The 18,541-nt window shown below is 49.8% G+C and overlaps 10 protein-coding genes across 10 annotated transcripts; 3 read left to right on the top strand and 7 right to left on the bottom strand.

Moving 5' to 3' along the window:
* Positions 1 to 1,280: 1,280 nt before the first annotated feature.
* M438DRAFT_203089 (uncharacterized protein) lies at positions 1,281 to 2,330 on the bottom strand. The gene has a single exon (XM_029899348.1). The coding sequence runs from the start codon at positions 2,011 to 2,013 to the stop codon at positions 1,432 to 1,434; it is 582 nt and encodes a 193-aa protein (XP_029761066.1). The 5' UTR covers positions 2,014 to 2,330; the 3' UTR covers positions 1,281 to 1,431.
* Positions 2,331 to 2,382: 52 nt separating this feature from the next.
* M438DRAFT_272877 (acetyl-CoA synthetase-like protein) lies at positions 2,383 to 4,161 on the bottom strand (the record flags this gene model as incomplete). Its single annotated transcript, XM_029900586.1, has 2 exons — positions 2,383 to 2,634; positions 2,686 to 4,161. The coding sequence occupies 2 exons, from the start codon at positions 4,159 to 4,161 to the stop codon at positions 2,383 to 2,385; spliced, it is 1,728 nt and encodes a 575-aa protein (XP_029761067.1).
* A 502-nt stretch (positions 4,162 to 4,663) lies between these two features.
* On the bottom strand, positions 4,664 to 6,437 carry M438DRAFT_374149 (Arylsulphatase; the record flags this gene model as incomplete). Its single annotated transcript, XM_029908479.1, has 2 exons — positions 4,664 to 5,926; positions 5,973 to 6,437. 2 exons carry the CDS (start codon positions 6,435 to 6,437, stop codon positions 4,664 to 4,666), a joined length of 1,728 nt encoding a protein of 575 aa, XP_029761068.1.
* Positions 6,438 to 6,729: 292 nt separating this feature from the next.
* M438DRAFT_334735 (F1F0 ATP synthase assembly protein-like protein Atp11) lies at positions 6,730 to 7,737 on the bottom strand (the record flags this gene model as incomplete). The annotated part of the gene is made up of 2 exons (XM_029903745.1): positions 6,730 to 7,504; positions 7,562 to 7,737. 2 exons carry the CDS (start codon positions 7,735 to 7,737, stop codon positions 6,730 to 6,732), a joined length of 951 nt encoding a protein of 316 aa, XP_029761069.1.
* A 228-nt stretch (positions 7,738 to 7,965) lies between these two features.
* Positions 7,966 to 9,961, top strand: M438DRAFT_396749 (acetyl-CoA synthetase-like protein). The gene is made up of 3 exons (XM_029909276.1): positions 7,966 to 8,245; positions 8,295 to 9,502; positions 9,558 to 9,961. Exons 1-3 carry the CDS (start codon positions 8,146 to 8,148, stop codon positions 9,888 to 9,890), a joined length of 1,641 nt encoding a protein of 546 aa, XP_029761070.1. The 5' UTR covers positions 7,966 to 8,145; the 3' UTR covers positions 9,891 to 9,961.
* A 499-nt stretch (positions 9,962 to 10,460) lies between these two features.
* M438DRAFT_334737 (uncharacterized protein) lies at positions 10,461 to 11,848 on the top strand (the record flags this gene model as incomplete). Its single annotated transcript, XM_029903746.1, has 4 exons — positions 10,461 to 11,419; positions 11,476 to 11,646; positions 11,697 to 11,716; positions 11,769 to 11,848. 4 exons carry the CDS (start codon positions 10,461 to 10,463, stop codon positions 11,846 to 11,848), a joined length of 1,230 nt encoding a protein of 409 aa, XP_029761071.1.
* A 296-nt stretch (positions 11,849 to 12,144) lies between these two features.
* Positions 12,145 to 12,765, top strand: M438DRAFT_334738 (uncharacterized protein; the record flags this gene model as incomplete). The annotated part of the gene is made up of 1 exon (XM_029903747.1): positions 12,145 to 12,765. The coding sequence occupies one exon, from the start codon at positions 12,145 to 12,147 to the stop codon at positions 12,763 to 12,765; it is 621 nt and encodes a 206-aa protein (XP_029761072.1).
* Positions 12,766 to 14,711: 1,946 nt separating this feature from the next.
* On the bottom strand, positions 14,712 to 15,917 carry M438DRAFT_334739 (uncharacterized protein; the record flags this gene model as incomplete). Its single annotated transcript, XM_029903748.1, has 2 exons — positions 14,712 to 15,738; positions 15,805 to 15,917. The coding sequence occupies 2 exons, from the start codon at positions 15,915 to 15,917 to the stop codon at positions 14,712 to 14,714; spliced, it is 1,140 nt and encodes a 379-aa protein (XP_029761073.1).
* An 870-nt stretch (positions 15,918 to 16,787) lies between these two features.
* M438DRAFT_345108 (uncharacterized protein) lies at positions 16,788 to 17,065 on the bottom strand. The gene has a single exon (XM_029905372.1). It carries the CDS (start codon positions 17,055 to 17,057, stop codon positions 16,797 to 16,799), a length of 261 nt encoding a protein of 86 aa, XP_029761074.1. The 5' UTR covers positions 17,058 to 17,065; the 3' UTR covers positions 16,788 to 16,796.
* Positions 17,066 to 17,359: 294 nt separating this feature from the next.
* Positions 17,360 to 18,217, bottom strand: M438DRAFT_203208 (uncharacterized protein). Its single transcript, XM_029899349.1, has one exon. It carries the CDS (start codon positions 17,874 to 17,876, stop codon positions 17,400 to 17,402), a length of 477 nt encoding a protein of 158 aa, XP_029761075.1. The 5' UTR covers positions 17,877 to 18,217; the 3' UTR covers positions 17,360 to 17,399.
* Positions 18,218 to 18,541: the final 324 nt, after the last annotated feature.

Here is an 18,541-nt window from a genome sequence, read left to right on the forward strand (position 1 = left end):
CAAGCCCGCCGGAGCATCAAGGTCTTGACCACGCCCTAGGTATGTAAGATCTAGGAGTTGTACGAGCAGGATGAATGCCACCAATCAGATCGACAAAACATTGGGGAACTCCAACGCGGAGCCCCCAGACGACGCGAAGGCCTTGGTGCGGAGGCGTTTGGTTCTTGCCCGAGCGTCTTCAATCATTCTGCCGCCCATCGCGACTGTTCACAATTGGCGAGACAAACCACTCAGTCGGTGTTCGCCTATAAATGACGTGGAGTCTCGAACTGCCTTGCATACTGGGTTCGCAGTCTGAGAAGCCCTGAGAACCTGGCCGCGACCATCCGGTCCGGAAGATATTAAGAAACACGAGAAGCCTTGATGCAAAGCCCACCGGAGACTGCAGTGTTGCGAAGGCAGCATCAACGGCGAAATGGCCTCATCAAACACTTTGTATCCGCAAGATATATCTGTATTTTTGTGTACTATTGTCAGTTCTCGTCCAGAAAGACTTCGTGACTCGAGGCTTGACAAAGCTTGGCTCTGCGCCACCGGACAATTCAAGGCTATTTTTGCCATGTCGCTCGTGAGTCCTTCCTTGATGAAGTTAACATCGTCAGCCTTGCAAATGGCAGTCGCATCCTTGGAAAATATCCGTCAGATTTCCAGCGTGATCGAAATGACATCACAAATGGTCTGTGCATCTCGGGTACTCTTGGTCCGTCCTTCAATCCTTCCCAAGTGCAAAGTTCCGTCACCGTCACCGTCTCAAGAGATGTTGAAGCTGTAGCAATACATGATCAGCCTCTCTCACCGGACAAACAAACAATCTCGAAGATCCTCTTGCATTTCGAGAATGGAACAGCCTCCAGTGAGAGTCCAAGCGTAATCCTATGTTCAATCTTTCTCGAGTTGTTCACAGAGATGAACTGTTTGACATGCTCTCACAGGATACGACTCTATTTGAGAAATTATCGTGCACCGTTACCGCTACGCGCGTGGCAGAGGTCGGGCACCTGGGATGATGTGAGGACAGTTCTAACTGCAGTGAAAGAACCGGCCATCAGAGTGAAACCTATGAGCACATGGAAGGATCTTGAGTCTGGATCAAGCGATCGGTAATCCATATTGGCCGAAGCCGTGTTAAAAAGTGTGCTATGAAGTAAGTACCAGTGTGATTGACGACTGGCCATCATAACATATTGTCAGGCCCTTCAGTTTGTCAAACCAATCTCCTTGAGCTCCTTCTCGAGTGCTTCGTTGGCCTTCATCCTGTCTGCATCAAGCTTCTTCTGCAGTCTGACCTCGGACTTCTTTTTTGCTTCTGTGAGCAATACGGTCTTGAGGTGAGAGTTGACGACCTTGCTGATCTCCGTGTTGAGTGCGCCCATCTTGGCGTGAGGGAAATCGTCGTTCAGGATCACTTCCTGCTCAATCGCCTCCAACATCTCAGATCTGAAAGAGTTTATGGCCAGAAGATCCTTCAGGAGAGCACTTCCGGTTCCTTCGGCTGCGAGTATCTTCTTGGTGGCCTTGTCGAAGTACGATGCAACAGACTTCTGGACTGAGGCGGACATAAATTGCGATACCCTGTGAGAGAACGTCAGCACTTACTATTGGTATGGCTCGTCGGTGCGCAACATACTTGTCGGCCATGGGGGCAGCGTCTTTCAGACAATGTCCCAAGTTGTCCATGATTCTCTTGTCATGGCGGATGTGCTGCTTGGTGATGCAGACTTGTTCATGTATAGACTCGTTGGCAAGCCCTTTCAACCAAGTCTTGACGAGATGGATTTCGCTCTTCATGCCAAAGACATACGGGTAGCCCAGCTTCTTGGACATGGCAGTTTGGCCAACAAGTTCGTCGCCTTCGCCCTCTTCCTCGCTTGAGGAGTCGGTGTCGGACTCGCTGTCATTGTCGTCGCGGCTCATACTTTGAGCTACTGAGTGCGCGCTCTTGTGCCTGGAAAGAAAAGGTTTCAGACCATCATACTCGACTGAGCTCTCGCTATCGCCAGAGGTGTCCGACATCTTAGACACTTGGTTGCTATAGGATGTGGTCAGCTTTGAACGGGGAAGCCGTGTGATTGAAAAGGTACCTTGCTTCTGCGTAAGACCAGTTGCGAATGGATTTGATGCGCGTTGTTATGAATGAATTGTTTGCGAGAAGCGCAGAACAAACGACGCACAACAAAACAGTTGGAGACGAATTTTCGACCACCACTGGATTTCCCGCCCGATACAAAATTTTGTCTGGAAACTTCCACTATCCAGCCTACCTTATTCATCGCAATGGGACATCAATCGAGAACCTATTGATGTTCAATTGACGTAGAGGAATAATATCAATCTTGGGTAACAGCTCTATCTGACCTCGACCCTGACCACTTAGCTACATCGTCACGACTCTCTTGACAGAACACCCTCAACAGCCTTGCGCAATTCAATTTTCATCACCTTGCCAGTAACATTCACCGGAAATTCTTGCATCCCGAGCTCTTGCAGCGCGAACACTTTGCTAAGTGCATAATCTGGACCCAGATGCTCCACTACCAGATTCTTCAACTCCTGAGGAGTTGCTTTGGGTACGTTCGATACCACAGCCACTATCTCCGTTCCTAGTCTTTGGTTTGGCAGACCAATGACCGATGCCTTTACCATACGTTAGCGAAGCTCCTGAGTGGCACGCTCATTCAGACTTACTTGTACACCTCCGAAGCTGGCAAGGACGTTTTCTAGCAAGATTGGAGGAACAGGCACACCGAGTCTTTTGATGATGTCCTTCTTTCTTCCCAAGACGTAGAAATGGTCTTTCTTGTCGATGAAGCCGACATCGCCAGTCTTGAACCATCGACCCTCTTCATCCTCGTAAAAGGTGTCCGCAGCCATGTTGTCGCGGTATGATTCGATCATCACAGGACTCATGATGTGTATATCTCCAGTCTCTTCCCTTTTGGTGACAGCACCATCGTCGTCGACAATCTTGAGAACACTACCGGGAAGAATGGAGCCTTGTGCGAGCAGACCCATTGATACAGGGATGCGTGTTGGGACCCGGGTGTCAGGCCATCCGACTACCCCGAGGCCTTCGGTCATGCCGTATACAGAGACAATCTGTGCGTTGACAAAATTCTCCGTAACCACGTCCTGAAGCTCTGCCATTGCCATATCACCTCCCACGAACACCCTGTCAACACTCTTCACACTTTCTTTAGAGAATGTGGGATGGCTGACAATCGCTCCCAACATCGGGGGGATTATTATGGAATCAGTGATTGCTTCTTGCTTGGTGGTCGACAGCACGCCTTCTGGTGTGAAGCCCGTGGAGAGATATACGACTGTGCCACCGATAAGCCAGCACTTACTACACATCTGCAAGTTGATGGCTCTCGAGTTGGCGAACATCATGATGATCCTTGTGGCGACACCTGTTACCTTGGAGGAAAAAGGTTTGCTAATCAACCAACCGAAGACGAGATTCTTCTCTGTCAAGGGACAGCCTTTGGGCTGTCCCGTTGATGTGCCAGAAGTGTAAAGGATGACGGCTGTGCGATCGTAGTCCGTGTCGTTGGTATCGACAGCGTGGTCATTACTGTTGACTGATGAGTCGAAGGTTGCGAGTCCAGTCCAACCTGCAGTACCATCACCGGCATCGAGAGTCACCTTGCTCTTGATTGAATGCTGCAGCTCAGCACAAATATCATCCACCGCCGCAGCATCTTGGCTCTCATAAACAACCACAGACTCCGGCTGGAGCGAACGAATATAGAAGGTCAATTCGTCTACTCTTGCTGGCTCCAGAGCTCGCTTGTCGATAGTCACAAGAGTGACCCCGAGGCAGTTCGCCATCCACCAGAGCAGTGACCATTCCGCACATACTGGAGGAAGGAATGCGAGGAGTACCGAGTTCTGCCTGACACCATAGCTCTTCATCACAGAGGCAATGTTGAGGGCGCCCTGGGCAAGCTGCGCGTACGTCCACTCCAGGCCGACCTTGGGGTTGTTGGAAGTCTTGCCAACTACAGAGGCAAGAAGATCAGATGGCTGGCTGCGCGACACAACGGCGACGTGGTCCGGTTTCTCCTTTGCTACGGTTGTGAACGTCGTCCAGATAGATTTCTTAATGGGGATTGCATCTCCACCGTCCAATTTGGCATAAAGATTCATGTTGCCGTTCATGATGATGTGCAAGTCAGCAGTTGGATGTTTGAGGTGGGTTTGTGAGACATGTCTCGACTGTTTATATATGTCTTGTCGGCCTAGACTCTGATGGTAATTGCTGATGTGATGACATGCTGTGGAATAGTTCGACAAGCATCTGAATCAAGTCGCGACGAAGATCTTCGTGTCACCGGTGAGGGTGGCTGATGAGGGGTAGCATAACAGTCTAACATCTCACTATCGCAAACTTTGTCCAGACCTTCCTTTAACCTTGATATTGGCAAGGGCCTAGTAATTTGTGTCACCATTATCCGGATCAAACCATAAGACGTATCTTCGGTTCTCTCGCATGCATGAATATCCAATCTTATTTACGGTCAAGCATCGCACGTGCATTCGCTAGTTATGCAGCTTACATGAACCACGAATCCTTCATGATGATCAGCCAGTCAGCATGCCTCACACCTCCTCCGGATTTCGGCTGACTGCAGTAACACAATGATATGCCGCGACATCCATCTCAAACCCAATCCGGCCACATGAATCCATCGTCTCTAAACTCTACACCTCGATCCTCAAACATTGGTCCTTCGGCCTCGGGCACATAGCCATTGTGACAGAAATCCCACTCTACCTTGACTTGCTTTTCGTAGAACTTGTCGTATCTACTAGCCATCGCATCCTCTAAAGTCATCACTTTTCCATCGGGATGCAGAGATCTCCACGGTTCTCTGCAGACTTCGCCCGTGCAAGATTTCTGCACCATGAGCAATGCGTCCAATCTCTCCACCACTCTCTCAATCGGATGACCTGCCACAACATCTACCCTACTATCATCTAACAGCAAATTCTTCATCTGTCCTGGATCTTTGGACATGTCGTAAAGCTCATGCTCGTTTGTACACCAAATCTGATAGTACAGGTTATACCCTTCCCCAACGATTCTGATACCTTTGAATGTATTGTTGATGTGTAAACGGCGGTCGTAAATCCCTTCACCACCAGCGAATCCCCAGTATTCGACCTGAACGTGTTCGCGACGTTTGGAAATTGCTGATTCGATGGCAGGTGCAGTGAGAGGGATTGGCAAGCCGTCAAAATCGTCACGGAGGGGAATGTTGGCGATGGAGAAGATGGTCGCTGCAATGTCTGTGTGGCTGGAGACTAATTGAGTGGTCTCGTTGATCGGGACGTTCGGGCCACGGACGATGAGGGGGATGTTGATGTCTTCTTCGCAGCCGGTGGATTTTCCTGGTTGCATTCGGTGTTGGCCTATATGGAAGCCGTTGTCACTGCTGTAGAAGATGTATGTGTTGTCGAGTAAGTCGTGTGATTTTAGCCGCTCGAAAAGTCCATCTACCATCTCGTCGACGGCTTGGAGGGAGCGAAGTCGCTGGCGGTAGAAGTGATCGTTCCAGTCTACATTTGTGGTATTTTGTTGATCGAGTGCTCGTATCCAATTGGCACCCGAAGGTACGTTTGGATTGAAGTTTACTGTTCTTGGTACTTTGACGTGTTTGAATAGATCCCGGTGGCGAGGAGCTGATACTGGGGCATCAAAGGTAAGTGAACCGCTGTTGTTCTGGATATCGGCATGAGGTGAACTTGGCGCAACCATAAGGAAAAAAGGCTTCTTTGCTTCTACAGCTTCATCGAGAAGGCCATAAGCTTTTTGAGCCATCACATCAGTGACGTATTCGCCCTCGTGGCTTACGGGTGGTTCTTGGTTGCGTTGGAAAGAGCTGTTGAGATAGTTGTATGTAAACGGATCGAGAAGGAAGTCCTGCAGACATTAGCTCCTTCCCTAAGTTCGTGATCGATGCTCTTACTGAACTTGTGAATCCAGCAGGATAAGGTGAATCGTAGTTGTCCACATTATGAGCATTGAAAAGCTTGCCAGTATAGTAAACATTGTACCCGGCTTCCTGCAACCAGACAGGCAGATATTTCGAATTGAAACCTTGCTTGACGAATTTGGGATAGCCGCCATATGGTGGATTGACATCAGTGATGTTGGTGTTGTGTGCAGCTTTACCAGTAAAAAGAGTAACTCTGGCTGGACAGCACACTGCAGTCGTGCAATAGTGTTTATCATAGTAAGTTCCTTTTTCCAGCAGGTTTTTTCGCACCAAGGGCATATAATCAAGCGATTGGAGGTGAACATCTTGATCGTCGGTCAAGATGAAGACTATATTCGGCGGTTTAGTCGTTTGTGATTCTTGACCGAGTAATTGTTGCTGGCCTGTGACGCTACCGATCGCGGCGCATGCAGCAGCTATCAGTGCCGGTCTCATATTGGAATGCTTTGAAACGAATGCAGGATAGCTTGAATCGAAATGTTGGGAAGGTGAAAGGACGAGTTCATGTCTTGTACTCCGGTACCCCGCTTCAGAATGACAGCTCCATGATGGCGTGCTTCATACGATCGATTCGTGAATTCGGGCCTGTATACAATTTGATAAAAGTCATGTTGATGTTGTTACATTGATACTATACATTCTACGCTCTGTCGACATTGTTTATGTTGTGTCGATGCAGTAGGGAGGGCAGCGTGGCCAGTGTAGGGCTAGTGCTCAAAGCAGCAATCTAGAACTTCTCAGCCTCCTCCAAGAGCTCATCAATCTTGAAGCTGCTGTCTCCTTGACTGAATTGCTCCATGAGCTTTCTTCTAGGGCTCTGTTCGGCAGCCTTGCCGTAGAACTTTTGCAGGCACATCAACAACCACTTGCCCTCTTCGACAGTGACCTGCTTGTCCTCGATAACGGTACCCTCGAGAAGAACGAGGCCCTTGTCATGGGCCAGATCCAGATGGTGGGTGATGGTTGTGTGGGGCTGGGCGAACTCGCCCTTCAGCTTGAACTCAGCCAGGGCGGTGAAAAGCACAGTACATGTGGTGGGCGAAGGGAAGGTCCATTGCAAGAAGTGAATCTCGGCACCCTGACCCTCCTTGGGTAGAGGAAGGACGAATTGCGGGTGCTTGCGGGCAGTCTCAACAATCTGCTGGTAGGTAGGAGTCGGGACGACGGCGCACAAGGAGCTGGGGGAGCTGGCGTGGCGCAGTCTCCAGATGTATTCAATCTCTTTCTGAGGCAGCTCTTTTGTCTTTGCGACGTCGATGAAAGATGATAGCGTCTTGATTCCCGCCTTCTCCTCGGCCGAGGGCGAAGGCTTCTTCGCCTGTGATTGTTGCGACTGCGGCTGAGGCGGCGGAGGTGGTTGGAAAGGGGCGTTGGGCGTCTTGGGAGTATTTGCGACAGCGTCCAGAGGAGCGTTTGCGCCGGGGACGATTGCCTGCTGGCGCAGCTCTACAATCTTCTCCTTGTAGGCCGACTTGAGCTTGTCAACGTCGCCATGTCCTTCCCTAGAAAGGAAGTCAGAGTCTGTCCCGAGAACTTCATACTAAGCAAATGTCTCTTACTGCTTTGCCTTTTGTTCCAGCTTGGCCTTGTACTTGTCAAAGACTCTCTGGTCGGGCTTCTGGTGGGTGGCCAAAAAGCGGATGTCGTGCACCTGCGCCCATCGTCGCTGCGTGAGGCGAGTTGTGGGCGCAAAAGCCCTGGCGATGTGTCGAGTCGGTGATACTAATGATGCCATGTTTGAGTCTGAATATTCCTTTTCTCAAGTATTTCTTGGAAACACCCTCCTCCAAAGCATAAAGATGCTATACTTGGCGACTTGCCCCTTTGGGCCATCGGCTTCCTCGGCCCGAATCAGGCTTGCAAAAGCAGTATACCGCGGCAAAGTGTCAAACTCTCCACCAATGTCCTCCGCAAAACCATGAACCCCGGTTGTTATTTGCGGGGCTGATCATTCTGTCCGTGACGGTGACGATGCTTTTCATCAAGCCACCAGACCGTGTGGATCGTGCTGGATATCGGCACACGATACATTCGCTGACTTGGTAAGCATCTCTAATACTTTTCTCCTTTACCGTCTTCTCTCCCAACCTCCTTGTCCTCATATTCCTCCGTCAACCTCTCTTTACTGTTGCTCGCCATCAACATGCCTACCGAATCTCCATACCCGCGCATTCAGGTCCCAGAGGTCGGCCTGTGGGACTTTTTGTTTGAGCGAAAAGACAAGCCCTACCCAGATGACCATGGTATGCTATATACCACATCAATCGTCGCCATTGACTAACACACATGCAGTCGTATTCCAAGATGCATACTCCAAACGCTCCTACACCTACGCCCAGACACGCAGTACCGCCATTGACTTCGGCAAAGGCCTCAAGGGTGCATGGGATTGGCAGAAGGGCGATGTCATTGCCATGTTCACACCCAATTCGATTGACACCCCAATTGTCATGTGGGGTGCCCATTGGGCAGGAGCAACTGTTTCTCCAGCCAATCCTGGATACAGTGTCGACGAGCTGGCCTTCCAATTGAAAGATTCGGGCGCAAAGGCTCTTGTCACACAGTGGCCCGTTATCGCAACCGCACGGGCAGCCGCAAAGAAGGTCGGTCTACCGGAAGATCGAATCATTCTGATCGGCGACCAAAGAGATCCCGAAATGAAGGTCAAACACTTCACCAGCATCCGTAATACCTCGGGTACCAATCGCTTCCGCCGCACAAAGGTCGACCCTGAGAAAGACCTGGCTTTCTTGGTATACTCCAGCGGCACTACTGGCCTGCCCAAGGGTGTCATGTTGTGCCATCGTAACATTGTTGCCAACACGCTTCAAGTTGGCACAGCCGAAGGTCCCTTGTCTCCGAAAGACAGAATTCTCGCCTTCCTTCCATTCTTCCACATCTATGGTTTGACTGTCATCTTGCACATGAGCTTTCACAAGGGCTGCAGGACAGTCGTTATGCCAAAGTTCGACATTGAGGACTTCTGTCGCATTACCCAGGAGGAGAAGATCACATTCAGTTACGTTGCTCCACCAGTAGTCCTGCTTTTGAGCAAGCACCCTGTTGTTGAAAAGTATGATTTGAGCACAATACGCATGATGAACTCGGGTGCTGCACCTTTGACCAAAGAGCTTGTGAATGCAGTTTACGAACGCACCAAACTGAAGGTCAAGCAGGGTTATGGTTTAAGTGAAACTTCTCCCACTACACACACTCAGCAATGGGATGTCTGGCACAGTACTGTTGGCAGTGTCGGTATCTTACTGCCTAATATGACTGCCAAATACATGTCGCCAGAAGAGACCGAAGTACCGGTCGGAGAGGTTGGCGAGCTGTGGCTGAAAGGACCTAACATTTTCAAGGGCTATCTGAATAACGCTGAGGGTACAGCGAATGCATTGACCTCAGACGGCTACTTCAAAACTGGTGATGTCGGCTATCAAGACAAGGATAACAACTTCTTCATCACCGATAGAGTCAAGGAGTTGATCAAGTACAAGGTAAGCCTCACCACACAATCTATGAAAAGACTCAAACTAACGTAAACTTCCACAGGGCTTTCAAGTACCGCCAGCAGAATTGGAAGGATACCTCGTCGCACACGAAAAGATCGATGATGTTGCCGTCATTGGCATCTACAGAGAGGATCTTGCGACTGAAGTCCCTCGGGCATATGTCGTACCACGCAAGGGCGTGGAAGCCGGCAAGGCTCTCGAGGACGACATTGTCAGCTGGATCGGCGCAAAGGTCGCAAATCACAAGAAATTGAGAGGTGGTGTCAGATTTGTAGATCAAATCCCGAAGAGTATCAGTGGAAAGATCTTGCGACGAGTGTTGAAGGTGCAAGCTGAAGAAGAGGCCGAGAAGGGACAGAAAGCCAAGCTGTAGTTGGTTGTCATGTATACACCTTTGGCATTTGTATACTATGAGACGATGATTCTGACCATGATCTAGAACACGTTAAAAACAAATACTGTACAGTTTATGATCTAATCTGTATACAGAGATCACGAGTATCGGCGAATGTGCCGAGGAATGTTGTTGACCATCGGATCTTTGTTCAAAGTCCGCCGACAATCGCTCTTTCCTTCGACTTGACTCCCTCTTCCGGAATAACATAACCGCTCTGTTACTATTCCAAAATCTTCCTCTATGTAGATACCATGTTTTCAACAACAATGGACGTCCTTCAAAAAGTACAGATTACGGATGCACTTCCTTTGTTTGCCGCCATCACATCGTTGTCGCCGAAAGCAGCTCAGTTCTACGACTCGAGCGATCAAAGAAAACATCATGTCGAGAAACAACAAAGCCAGCCGGTTCCGGCTCTCCGAGGTGCATTCACGACATACAGTTTACGGGTAGGAAGGGGGTGTTGAATCCCTCATCATAGTATCTGATGCCTTCATTGTTTCTCGTTTATTTGACCATTAGCACTATTGCCATCTAAAAGCAAGAATGGCACCGAAACACCCCCTTGAGCAGGGTGGACTGCCGACGGGAGGTCCCGCGAAGAAGGCCAAACTAGGCAACGACGAAGATGTGGAAATGCCTGACGCCGAAGATGAAGTGCTCCGGACACCAGGCGCCGGGCTCTTCGACCCTTCCGTAGACCCCGAGGCTCTTGACCCAATCCCATGGCTCGATGAATATGAGGAATTCTCCACAGACCCAACGACCTCAACGGACCCTCCATTCCCAACAGACTATGCTGACGTGCCAGATGAGCCCGATCCAGCGATGACTCTCGAGGACATCGACTACACAGATCCTAATCTTCCATTCGATATTCCATTTGTTGAACACTCTAAAGACGAGAGTGCCGATCAGAACAGTCCAATCCCTGGCAGCTCACCGCCCACTGTATCAGGGGCAGCAGAGGTCATCAGCAAAATCAAAAGATCAGTCTCATGGATGTCAAAGAGTGGTCAAATAAATCCCTTCGACCTCAAAATATATATACCTTTTTACAAAGAGAGCGAACCAGATAAAGACATGCTCTTGAAGAAATTCAAACGCGTGGACAACCTGGACAAAGAGACACACGGGAACGCTGAGCAAGGATGGATAGGCGTCAACGAAGCTCTTGGAGAAGGTGGCCAAGGGTGTGCTCGTCTCTTCGTCAAACTCGACAAAGAAGGCAAAATCGTCGACCGAATTGCAGTCAAAGAGACATACGAAAGTGCCGCAACGTGGCTCAGCACTGGTTTCTGGCATGAATACAGAGAGGGGAAAGATCCTCGAGAGGCGATGATCCATCGCTTGTTGAGTCTAGAGACCGAACAGAAGTGGGAGCGCCATATCATCGACTACAGAGGTCACTCCATAAATCATAAGAACAAGAGTCACAGAACTTACATGGAATACGTTGATGGAGGCGACCTCCATAAATTGTTCAGAGCACAGAACAAAAAGTAGTAAGTTCCATCGCGGTGTATCAACCTCAAATATGCAGAGCTGACATAGAAAACAGCACTCACATCAACAAGCATGACGGAGATGGGACTCCCAGGAGGGATACGGATGGGGCTGAAGGTGTCCCCGAAGCATTTGTCTGGTACTTTTTGAGACAGATGGCTACCGCAATGCATCGAATGAACAATATTCCTCTACGAGCATACAGAGAGTATCACGTGGTTCATCAGTAAGTTTCCCAGACTAGGATTTGGAGGGTGTAGCTAACGTGTACTCCAGAGATATCAAGCCGGCGAACAGTAAGTCAAGGACGTCGTTGTCTTTTATCCTTACCATCTAATACAGTCTCAGTCTTCCTAGGTCGCTGTGACCCCAACGAATTCCCACTTTACCCCATCATGAAGGCAAGTAGAAGCTGTGTCTACGTGTAACGAAAGCATTCTGACTGTGTTCGAAAGTTGGCCGATTTCGGCTCCGCACGCCTCACATCGGAACTCGATAACAGGAATCCGAGAGGTTATCGGGGTGACGCCAGAACTCTAGGCTATATAGCTCCGGAGATGTCCAGCGCGATGCAAAGAAGGAATACGTGGACAAGACTCGGCTCTGCAACAAACGTACGTTCTCAGTGACCAATCAGTGGAAGAAAGCATGGAAGACAGAATCTAGAAAGCTAACGTGTACCCTTGAAAAGGTCTGGCAGATTGCAACGACAGCAGTGCAAATGATGAGGGGTAATTTACCGGATGTGATAGAATACAACCAAAAGAGGGAGCCGGCACACCCAACCCTCGGCGACCTCAGAAGCGGCAACGAGTACTCCAATGAACTCGTCAACCTTTTGGCCGAAATGTTACACCCGGACCCAGATTCCCGCGCAAACTGTCAGGATATCATGAACGCTTACGTCGAGAACAGAGAAGTATGGCTAGAAATGGCCGATCCGAACGTAGCGCGTAATTTCGAAACGTCCAACCTGTGGTTGCATTGGAGGGAGGGGGATGGGAAATGGGGAATTGGAACAGTATTTGAAAATCCTGAGCGTTCTGAGGATTTCCGGGCAAGAGAGGCTAAGAGACTCAAGAGGATTGCGGACGATGTAAGAAAGAGGGCAGAGGATAAGAAGAAGAAGGAGGAGGAGGAGGAGGAGGAGGAGGACAAGAAGGGCAGTGGAGATGATGGAGATGATGGAGATGATGGAGATGAAGGCACAGTGAAAAAGCCCATGACGCCCTCAGAGGCGGGCAAAGTAGCGGGGAAACATCTCCCAAAGAAGGCGACAGCATTACCACAGAAAGCATCGCCGCCAGTGGATGAAGACATGGATGAAGACATGGATGAAGATTGAGCTTCTTTCTCATATATAGTCTATAAGCTATAGCTTTGGTATCCACCGTGGCAATTGCCTTCACTCTGTGACTATTCTAGTGGTAAATGTAATTTTGTTCTTGCAGTGTATTGGCCGTCTTGTTGGTGTTCCTTCGCTCATGTCGTACAGTGACCTTCTTTCGGTTATTTGACTTGAATTTCTGCTTGAGTTCCTACTGATTCGTTCGTTCCTTCTCACTCATACTATGTTCATATGACTTTTATCAAAGATGGAAGTAACATCCTTTAAACACCGTGTGCTCCTTCCTTTGAGATTCGAACGCTCCTCCCTCCTTCTACTCTACAAGTCATTTCCTTTGGCTTCTGGGCTTCTGTCTATACCATTGGTTTTCGCTTCCATGTAAGCTGTGCTTAACTTCTACTAGATTCTGTTGGACTGTGTTCTAGTTAGATACTTCTGAAATGCAACCTTCCACGGATATTCAAGAAGCCATATCCATAACATGCGATGGTGAAGAATGATAAGCTCGCTTTCCATCAGCAAGACAAGTGACAGCGATTAGAGACAGTGTACCGATTGATGACAAGGCATATCTATCTGGTGCTGTAAACACCCACTATCAAAAACAATAAACAATCACTGCATTGACAGATAGAAAAACAATGATCAATCTGAAGGCAAGGAAAGCGACAATTCGTTGACCAGAGCGGATGATTTGCTCGCACGATCAAGGGAGAAAATTATGGACATGGCAAAAAAAGGAAAGGGCGGAACCGACGAAGAAGAAAAGCAAATCGAATTGAAAGATAGAGGAAGGAACGATCGAAAGTGGTAAGATAGGAAAGCATGATCGAAGATCAAAACACAAAAGACATGACCAAAGATGGAAGTGAGATTAAGTTGTCAGATGAAGAATGAACAATCGGCTTGATTGGACGGAGGAAAGATTGTGAGTGAGCCGACAAAGAGGAAGGAGCGATAGACTCTCTACGAAGTTGGAAGGCTCGACTGACTCGACAAACGAACAAGAAACGACTGACTTTTCTGAACAAGGAAAACACGATCGACTTTGCATGTCGAGAAGGAATGATAGACATGACTAGTCAAGAAAAGAACGACGATGGATCGACCTTGTCAAGGAGTGATTGGTTGACACATATCTAGACGCAACTGAGCTGAAGCAGAAGGCACAATTGACTCCGTGGAGACACAAGGATCGTCAGAACAGGGCTAGGTGAGATCGAGCATGGTGGAAAAAGGTTACAAATATCCAGCAGTACCGTAACCCAATCGGCGAGAGAAAAGAAGATGCACCTCTGTATTGATCTACATGTGAACTATCTGACTCTCCACTGTCGCAATACTAGGGTATACCGAACACACAAAGGTTCCAATGTCCTTCTTTTTCTCTTTTCGTTCAAAGATCGTCCCCTTTTGCAATGCATGCACCTAGCCCAAAACACCAAATAAAAAGTACAGACCAAAACGAGAACCAACTACCGGTAAATGCAAAACAAGATAATAGACATCGCCACCATGTCATGTGTACCGCTCTATTCCCTGTCAAACGAATCAAGCCATCGTCAAGAAAAGCACAAGAGAGGAGAAGTGAAGAAATGACCCATCATTCTTTTGTCGTCAGAAAAGGGTTGGTACAGAAGTGAAACAAGATGATCAGCCCTGCTGAGAGAGGAGAAAGGTCGATCATAAAGAAACTGCCGGTCCAATGCCGGCATGTTGGTGGCTTCCATGGCTGAAACGTAGGGCCAACGTCCGGCCGTTGTGTGACGGAGACGTCTCCAATGCATCCGAAGGCAGAACAAAGACATGCATCCTGCACTCGACCATTGTAGTCCTGCTCGCCGTTCAAGCCTTTTGCGATATGTTATACATTACAACAGCCAAAAGATCCCTGAAGAAGGCTTGCGGCCTGGCGCATCCGGAGAGAACAAATGTTGGCCACGTTAGGTCGATGACGGGGTACCACGTCTGCTCTCGATCAAGCGTTCGGCAGCAACGTACAGCTCGTCCAGGTACCTCATGGCGTCGGGATCCTTGAGCATCTTCGAAACCTGCAAGCCGGCGGAAATAAGCTGCAGTACGTTGCGGTCATCCTTGAGAGGTCTGCTTTGGTGCTTGGCTGCGTGTCTCATCTCGAGTGAGTTTTCCAGTACGGTTACAAGCTGCTTGATCTGTCCGTTGTAGAGAACGCGGGCTGGGATGCGGCGTTTGGTTGCGAGGCGCTTGAGCAGGTAGCACCATTCTGTCCACTCACGGTCGGCGGGAACGCGAACGGGTCTCTTGTCAGGCTCCAGAGGAATGGGGAATTGGTATTTCGCAACAAAGTCGTATGCGCATTGGGAGAGACGGTCGTTGACGCGTGTCAGTATCGAATCTTGCTCCTCGGCGTACAGAGATACGGGAAGCTGGATCAACTCGGCCTCGGCAGTCTCGAGGTGCGAGTTGGTAGGCTTGGCTAGTAGTTGGTGAGGCCCGTCGAACTCGTCACGACCTGAAGAGCGGCGGTGAGAGCTGCCAGGCAGCATTGCACCCCCGTCGTTGCCCATGGCGGCGGAGTTGTAGTTGGGATGAAGCATACCCGACTGCTGCTGCTGCTGTTGTTGCTGTTGGAGTTGCTGCTGGATTTGCTGTTGCTGCAACTGCTGAAGTTGCTGCAGCTGTTGAGCGTTATTGGGAATATTCATGTCTACTGTGTTAAATCCTGGGGGTGGTGCTGTCGTGTAAGGGTTTGATGAGATGGATGAGCTGTAGTAGTCTGGTGATGGAGGAAACACAGGCAAGTTAGGCGATCTCTGAGAGCCGACTGCCAGACCTCCAGCTGAAGACAATCTGGTCGAGCCGACTGAAGAGCCCGAATCTCTGGGGTTGGTCGTGGGCCATGGTGATGACGGCCATGAGCGGTCATTTTGCAAACCAGAGGAGAAGTATGACCTAGAAGAGCGATTGGCTTCTGGTGATGCAGGCGTATACCTGATATGATAAGATTAGCTTTTTGCTTGGGGCGGTGAGTGGAGACGATTGTCACTGGACACGTACAAGCCAGATTGTTGAAGCAGAGTAGGGCGTCTGCTTAGAGCCGGCCGAGAAGTGGGCTGTGAATGCTGCTGGATATTGAAAGAGTCCTCCAGCGGACTGCGAGCAGAGTACATGATGGGAGTCGATGTAGGGGAGTACTTTTTGGTTGTAGTAACCGAAGCACCGGGTTGAGAGGAAGAAGAGTCGGGCAGTCGGAATGCAGGATTGAGAGAGGGTTCTGAACAAAGCCGAGCAATCATAACCGATGACATACCGCCACTTTTTGTGTTGCAAAGGGGGGGTCGAGGCAGTGGGGAGTCAGATTGTGGATCAATCGCTTGTTGGAAGAAAAAAGTGTTTTTGCGGCAGTGGAGGAAAGTGCTTAGCTGATATAAACAGAACAGCAGCCCCTCCCAAAAGTGCCAATCGCAGCAATTGCGGACACCTTCGTCATCACAACATGCGAAGGAAAGCAGAGGGATCTGTCTTGTTACGGTTCACTACGCACTGAAATGAGCAGGGGACGGGAGTGGTGTGTGCACAACTCCAGGCACGCCTCAGAGATGGGCGTCAGCGTCGCAGTGCACCAAAAGCGCGAGCAGGCACCACACATCTGCCAGAGAGGGCAAAGCCGAAAAGCTTCGCACAAGACGGTCTAGGATCAAAAACGCAGGTTCCATGTTTTGGATGCTTGGTGATGCCCGACGAACACATGGGCTACACCGGGTCGCGGACCAGGCCGAGAGATGCCCAGTAGCACCCAGTCAACTCGTCGAAACTCATGTCCACCGCCAGTCCAAATACGACAGCCCCGCTGCCGGTCACTGCGCAATGCTGTGTGTGATTTTGGCAACAACCAGTTCTGCTGGAGCAAAAGCCAAAATGTGGCAGGTAGCGGACCGAGCGTTGATTTTCTTTTCGCAACGTCCAACGTCGATCCCTGAACACGTACATCCACGCGCTGTATCCGGCCTTTACTTTTCTTCCAATCACCACGCCTTCGGGTCTCTTGTTCAAGTCGAAACTCGGCAATCTCGGGCAGACGAGACCGCACCGTGGCGCTGACACGGCGCCGCTGTATGGTAAAAGGAAGGGGGAGAAGCCTCGGTGGACAAGGTTGTTTCATCATGACTCGAGGGTCGAGTTTCCCATGCGTAACGGATGGTGCGGGCAAGGCTGACGGCGGCGCCGGGAGGCTTGACGAGGTGGCAGAGAAGAGTCGTGAAGACAGTAAACGGCGCCCGGACACTGTTAGAACTCATGTTCCTGACCATGCTGACCGAAGCTCTTTTCTACCATAATGATAGCTTCCAAGTGTGTCGAGTTAGCAACGGGCAGTCTGGTTTCGAGTTGAACGCGTGTAGATCGGTGATTGAACATGTCCTCGTGTCCCCGTTGCTAATCTATCAAGGTTGTTGGCGCTCCACGATCTCCAAGTCATCTTGAAAGGAAGATCTGTTGCTGGGTATCGTTCAAGCGTGATTGGGCAGCAAGAGCGAAACTGTGGAAAAACTGGACCCCTCTTTTGGTCGCTGAGCATTCCCAAACCACGAAACGGTCAAACCAGCCGGCCGACATTATTTCCACTCTAACTTACCTTTCTACCTTGTCCTGCTTCACCGATAGAGAGGAACCCATTGGGCAGCATCCGCACACTGCTTACACCATTGTGCAATGTTGCCGTGATGCCACAAGCATCCAGGGCAAGAAGCCACGAGGTAGAGAGGCCCCTGCTGTCGAGCAGCCCTTTGCTCTTGTAGCCGCGTGCGGCGTGGGTCTGTTCGCGAAATTGACAAGGAGGGGCATCGACGTTCCACAAGGCTTCTAGAAGGGGGAACTTTTGCGGCAAGAGCAAGACTGCCGCCGGCAAAAGCCAGTCGACTTTCCCAAACATGACAGCAAGCCAGCACTTCCAAACAAAAATGCTCACTGGCCTCGGCAAAGTCGAAGCGCGCTAAGCGATCTCTCTTGCAATCCAAAACGACAACCCGCATCAACACAGACACGGGAGGTTTGCAGCAATGTCTCACTCCCTGAAGATTTCCAGCAATCCGGTCAAACTTCAATTCAATTGAGGATAGATAGATGCACATCCTATACAATACCAACTGACGTCTTCGTGATTGATCCAGACTATATCCGAAATGAAGATGAAAGATCACATTGCGCGATCAGGCACACCACAATGTCCGCACAACGCTCTGATCAAGACACCGTTCACATTTACCCAACCCGCACATCAATGCGGAGGCAATGATGTCTTCATTCTTGCTGGCAGGCCTGATCACTGGAGCTTCTAGAAGGAAAAGCATCGTGCCGTGAAAGCCTACCGTCACAGCCATAACATCATACGGTCGGCCCTGCAATGTTACACTGGCAACAGCGCAACCCGAGTAGACCCAGCCCTCGTTTTCAGGCTTACCAACCCAAAGAGCACCGTGACCTCTCAGGATCAACGATGCTCCCGCCTGTGAACCAAGAATCGTGATAATCTCCTTCTTGTCAAGGTTTGACGACATTGCTCGGAAACAACTTCTTGTTTTGGGGAGGAGTCAGTGGATGAATACTCTAGTAGTAGGTGTGCTCTTTCCCCTTCTGAGATTATCCCCGTGTCTATTCTGCCTTGGTTGTTCTAGAGGTACAAAACTACCTTCAAGGCCCTCCGTCCAGATGACTGCTCGGAGATTTTGTTCCCCAGCGGTGATGCTCAGGGCCACCCACCACCAACAGAAGCCTGAAATGCATGAATGAAAAAGGA

The sequence above is a fragment of the Aureobasidium pullulans genome (genome assembly GCF_000721785.1).
Source record: "Aureobasidium pullulans EXF-150 unplaced genomic scaffold scaffold_8, whole genome shotgun sequence".
NCBI lineage: Eukaryota > Fungi > Ascomycota > Dothideomycetes > Dothideales > Saccotheciaceae > Aureobasidium > Aureobasidium pullulans.

Coding starts and splice junctions, on each gene's coding strand:
- M438DRAFT_203208 (XM_029899349.1), bottom strand. CDS start 17,876: ATGTGCATCTATCTATCCTCAATTGAATTGAAGTTTGACCGGATTGCT.
- M438DRAFT_396749 (XM_029909276.1), top strand. CDS start 8,146: ATGCCTACCGAATCTCCATACCCGCGCATTCAGGTCCCAGAGGTCGGC. Junction 8,246..8,294: donor GCCCTACCCAGATGACCATG/GTATGCTATATA, acceptor ACACACATGCAG/TCGTATTCCAAGATGCATAC. Junction 9,503..9,557: donor AGGAGTTGATCAAGTACAAG/GTAAGCCTCACC, acceptor AAACTTCCACAG/GGCTTTCAAGTACCGCCAGC.
- M438DRAFT_345108 (XM_029905372.1), bottom strand. CDS start 17,057: ATGGTCAGGAACATGAGTTCTAACAGTGTCCGGGCGCCGTTTACTGTC.
- M438DRAFT_203089 (XM_029899348.1), bottom strand. CDS start 2,013: ATGTCGGACACCTCTGGCGATAGCGAGAGCTCAGTCGAGTATGATGGT.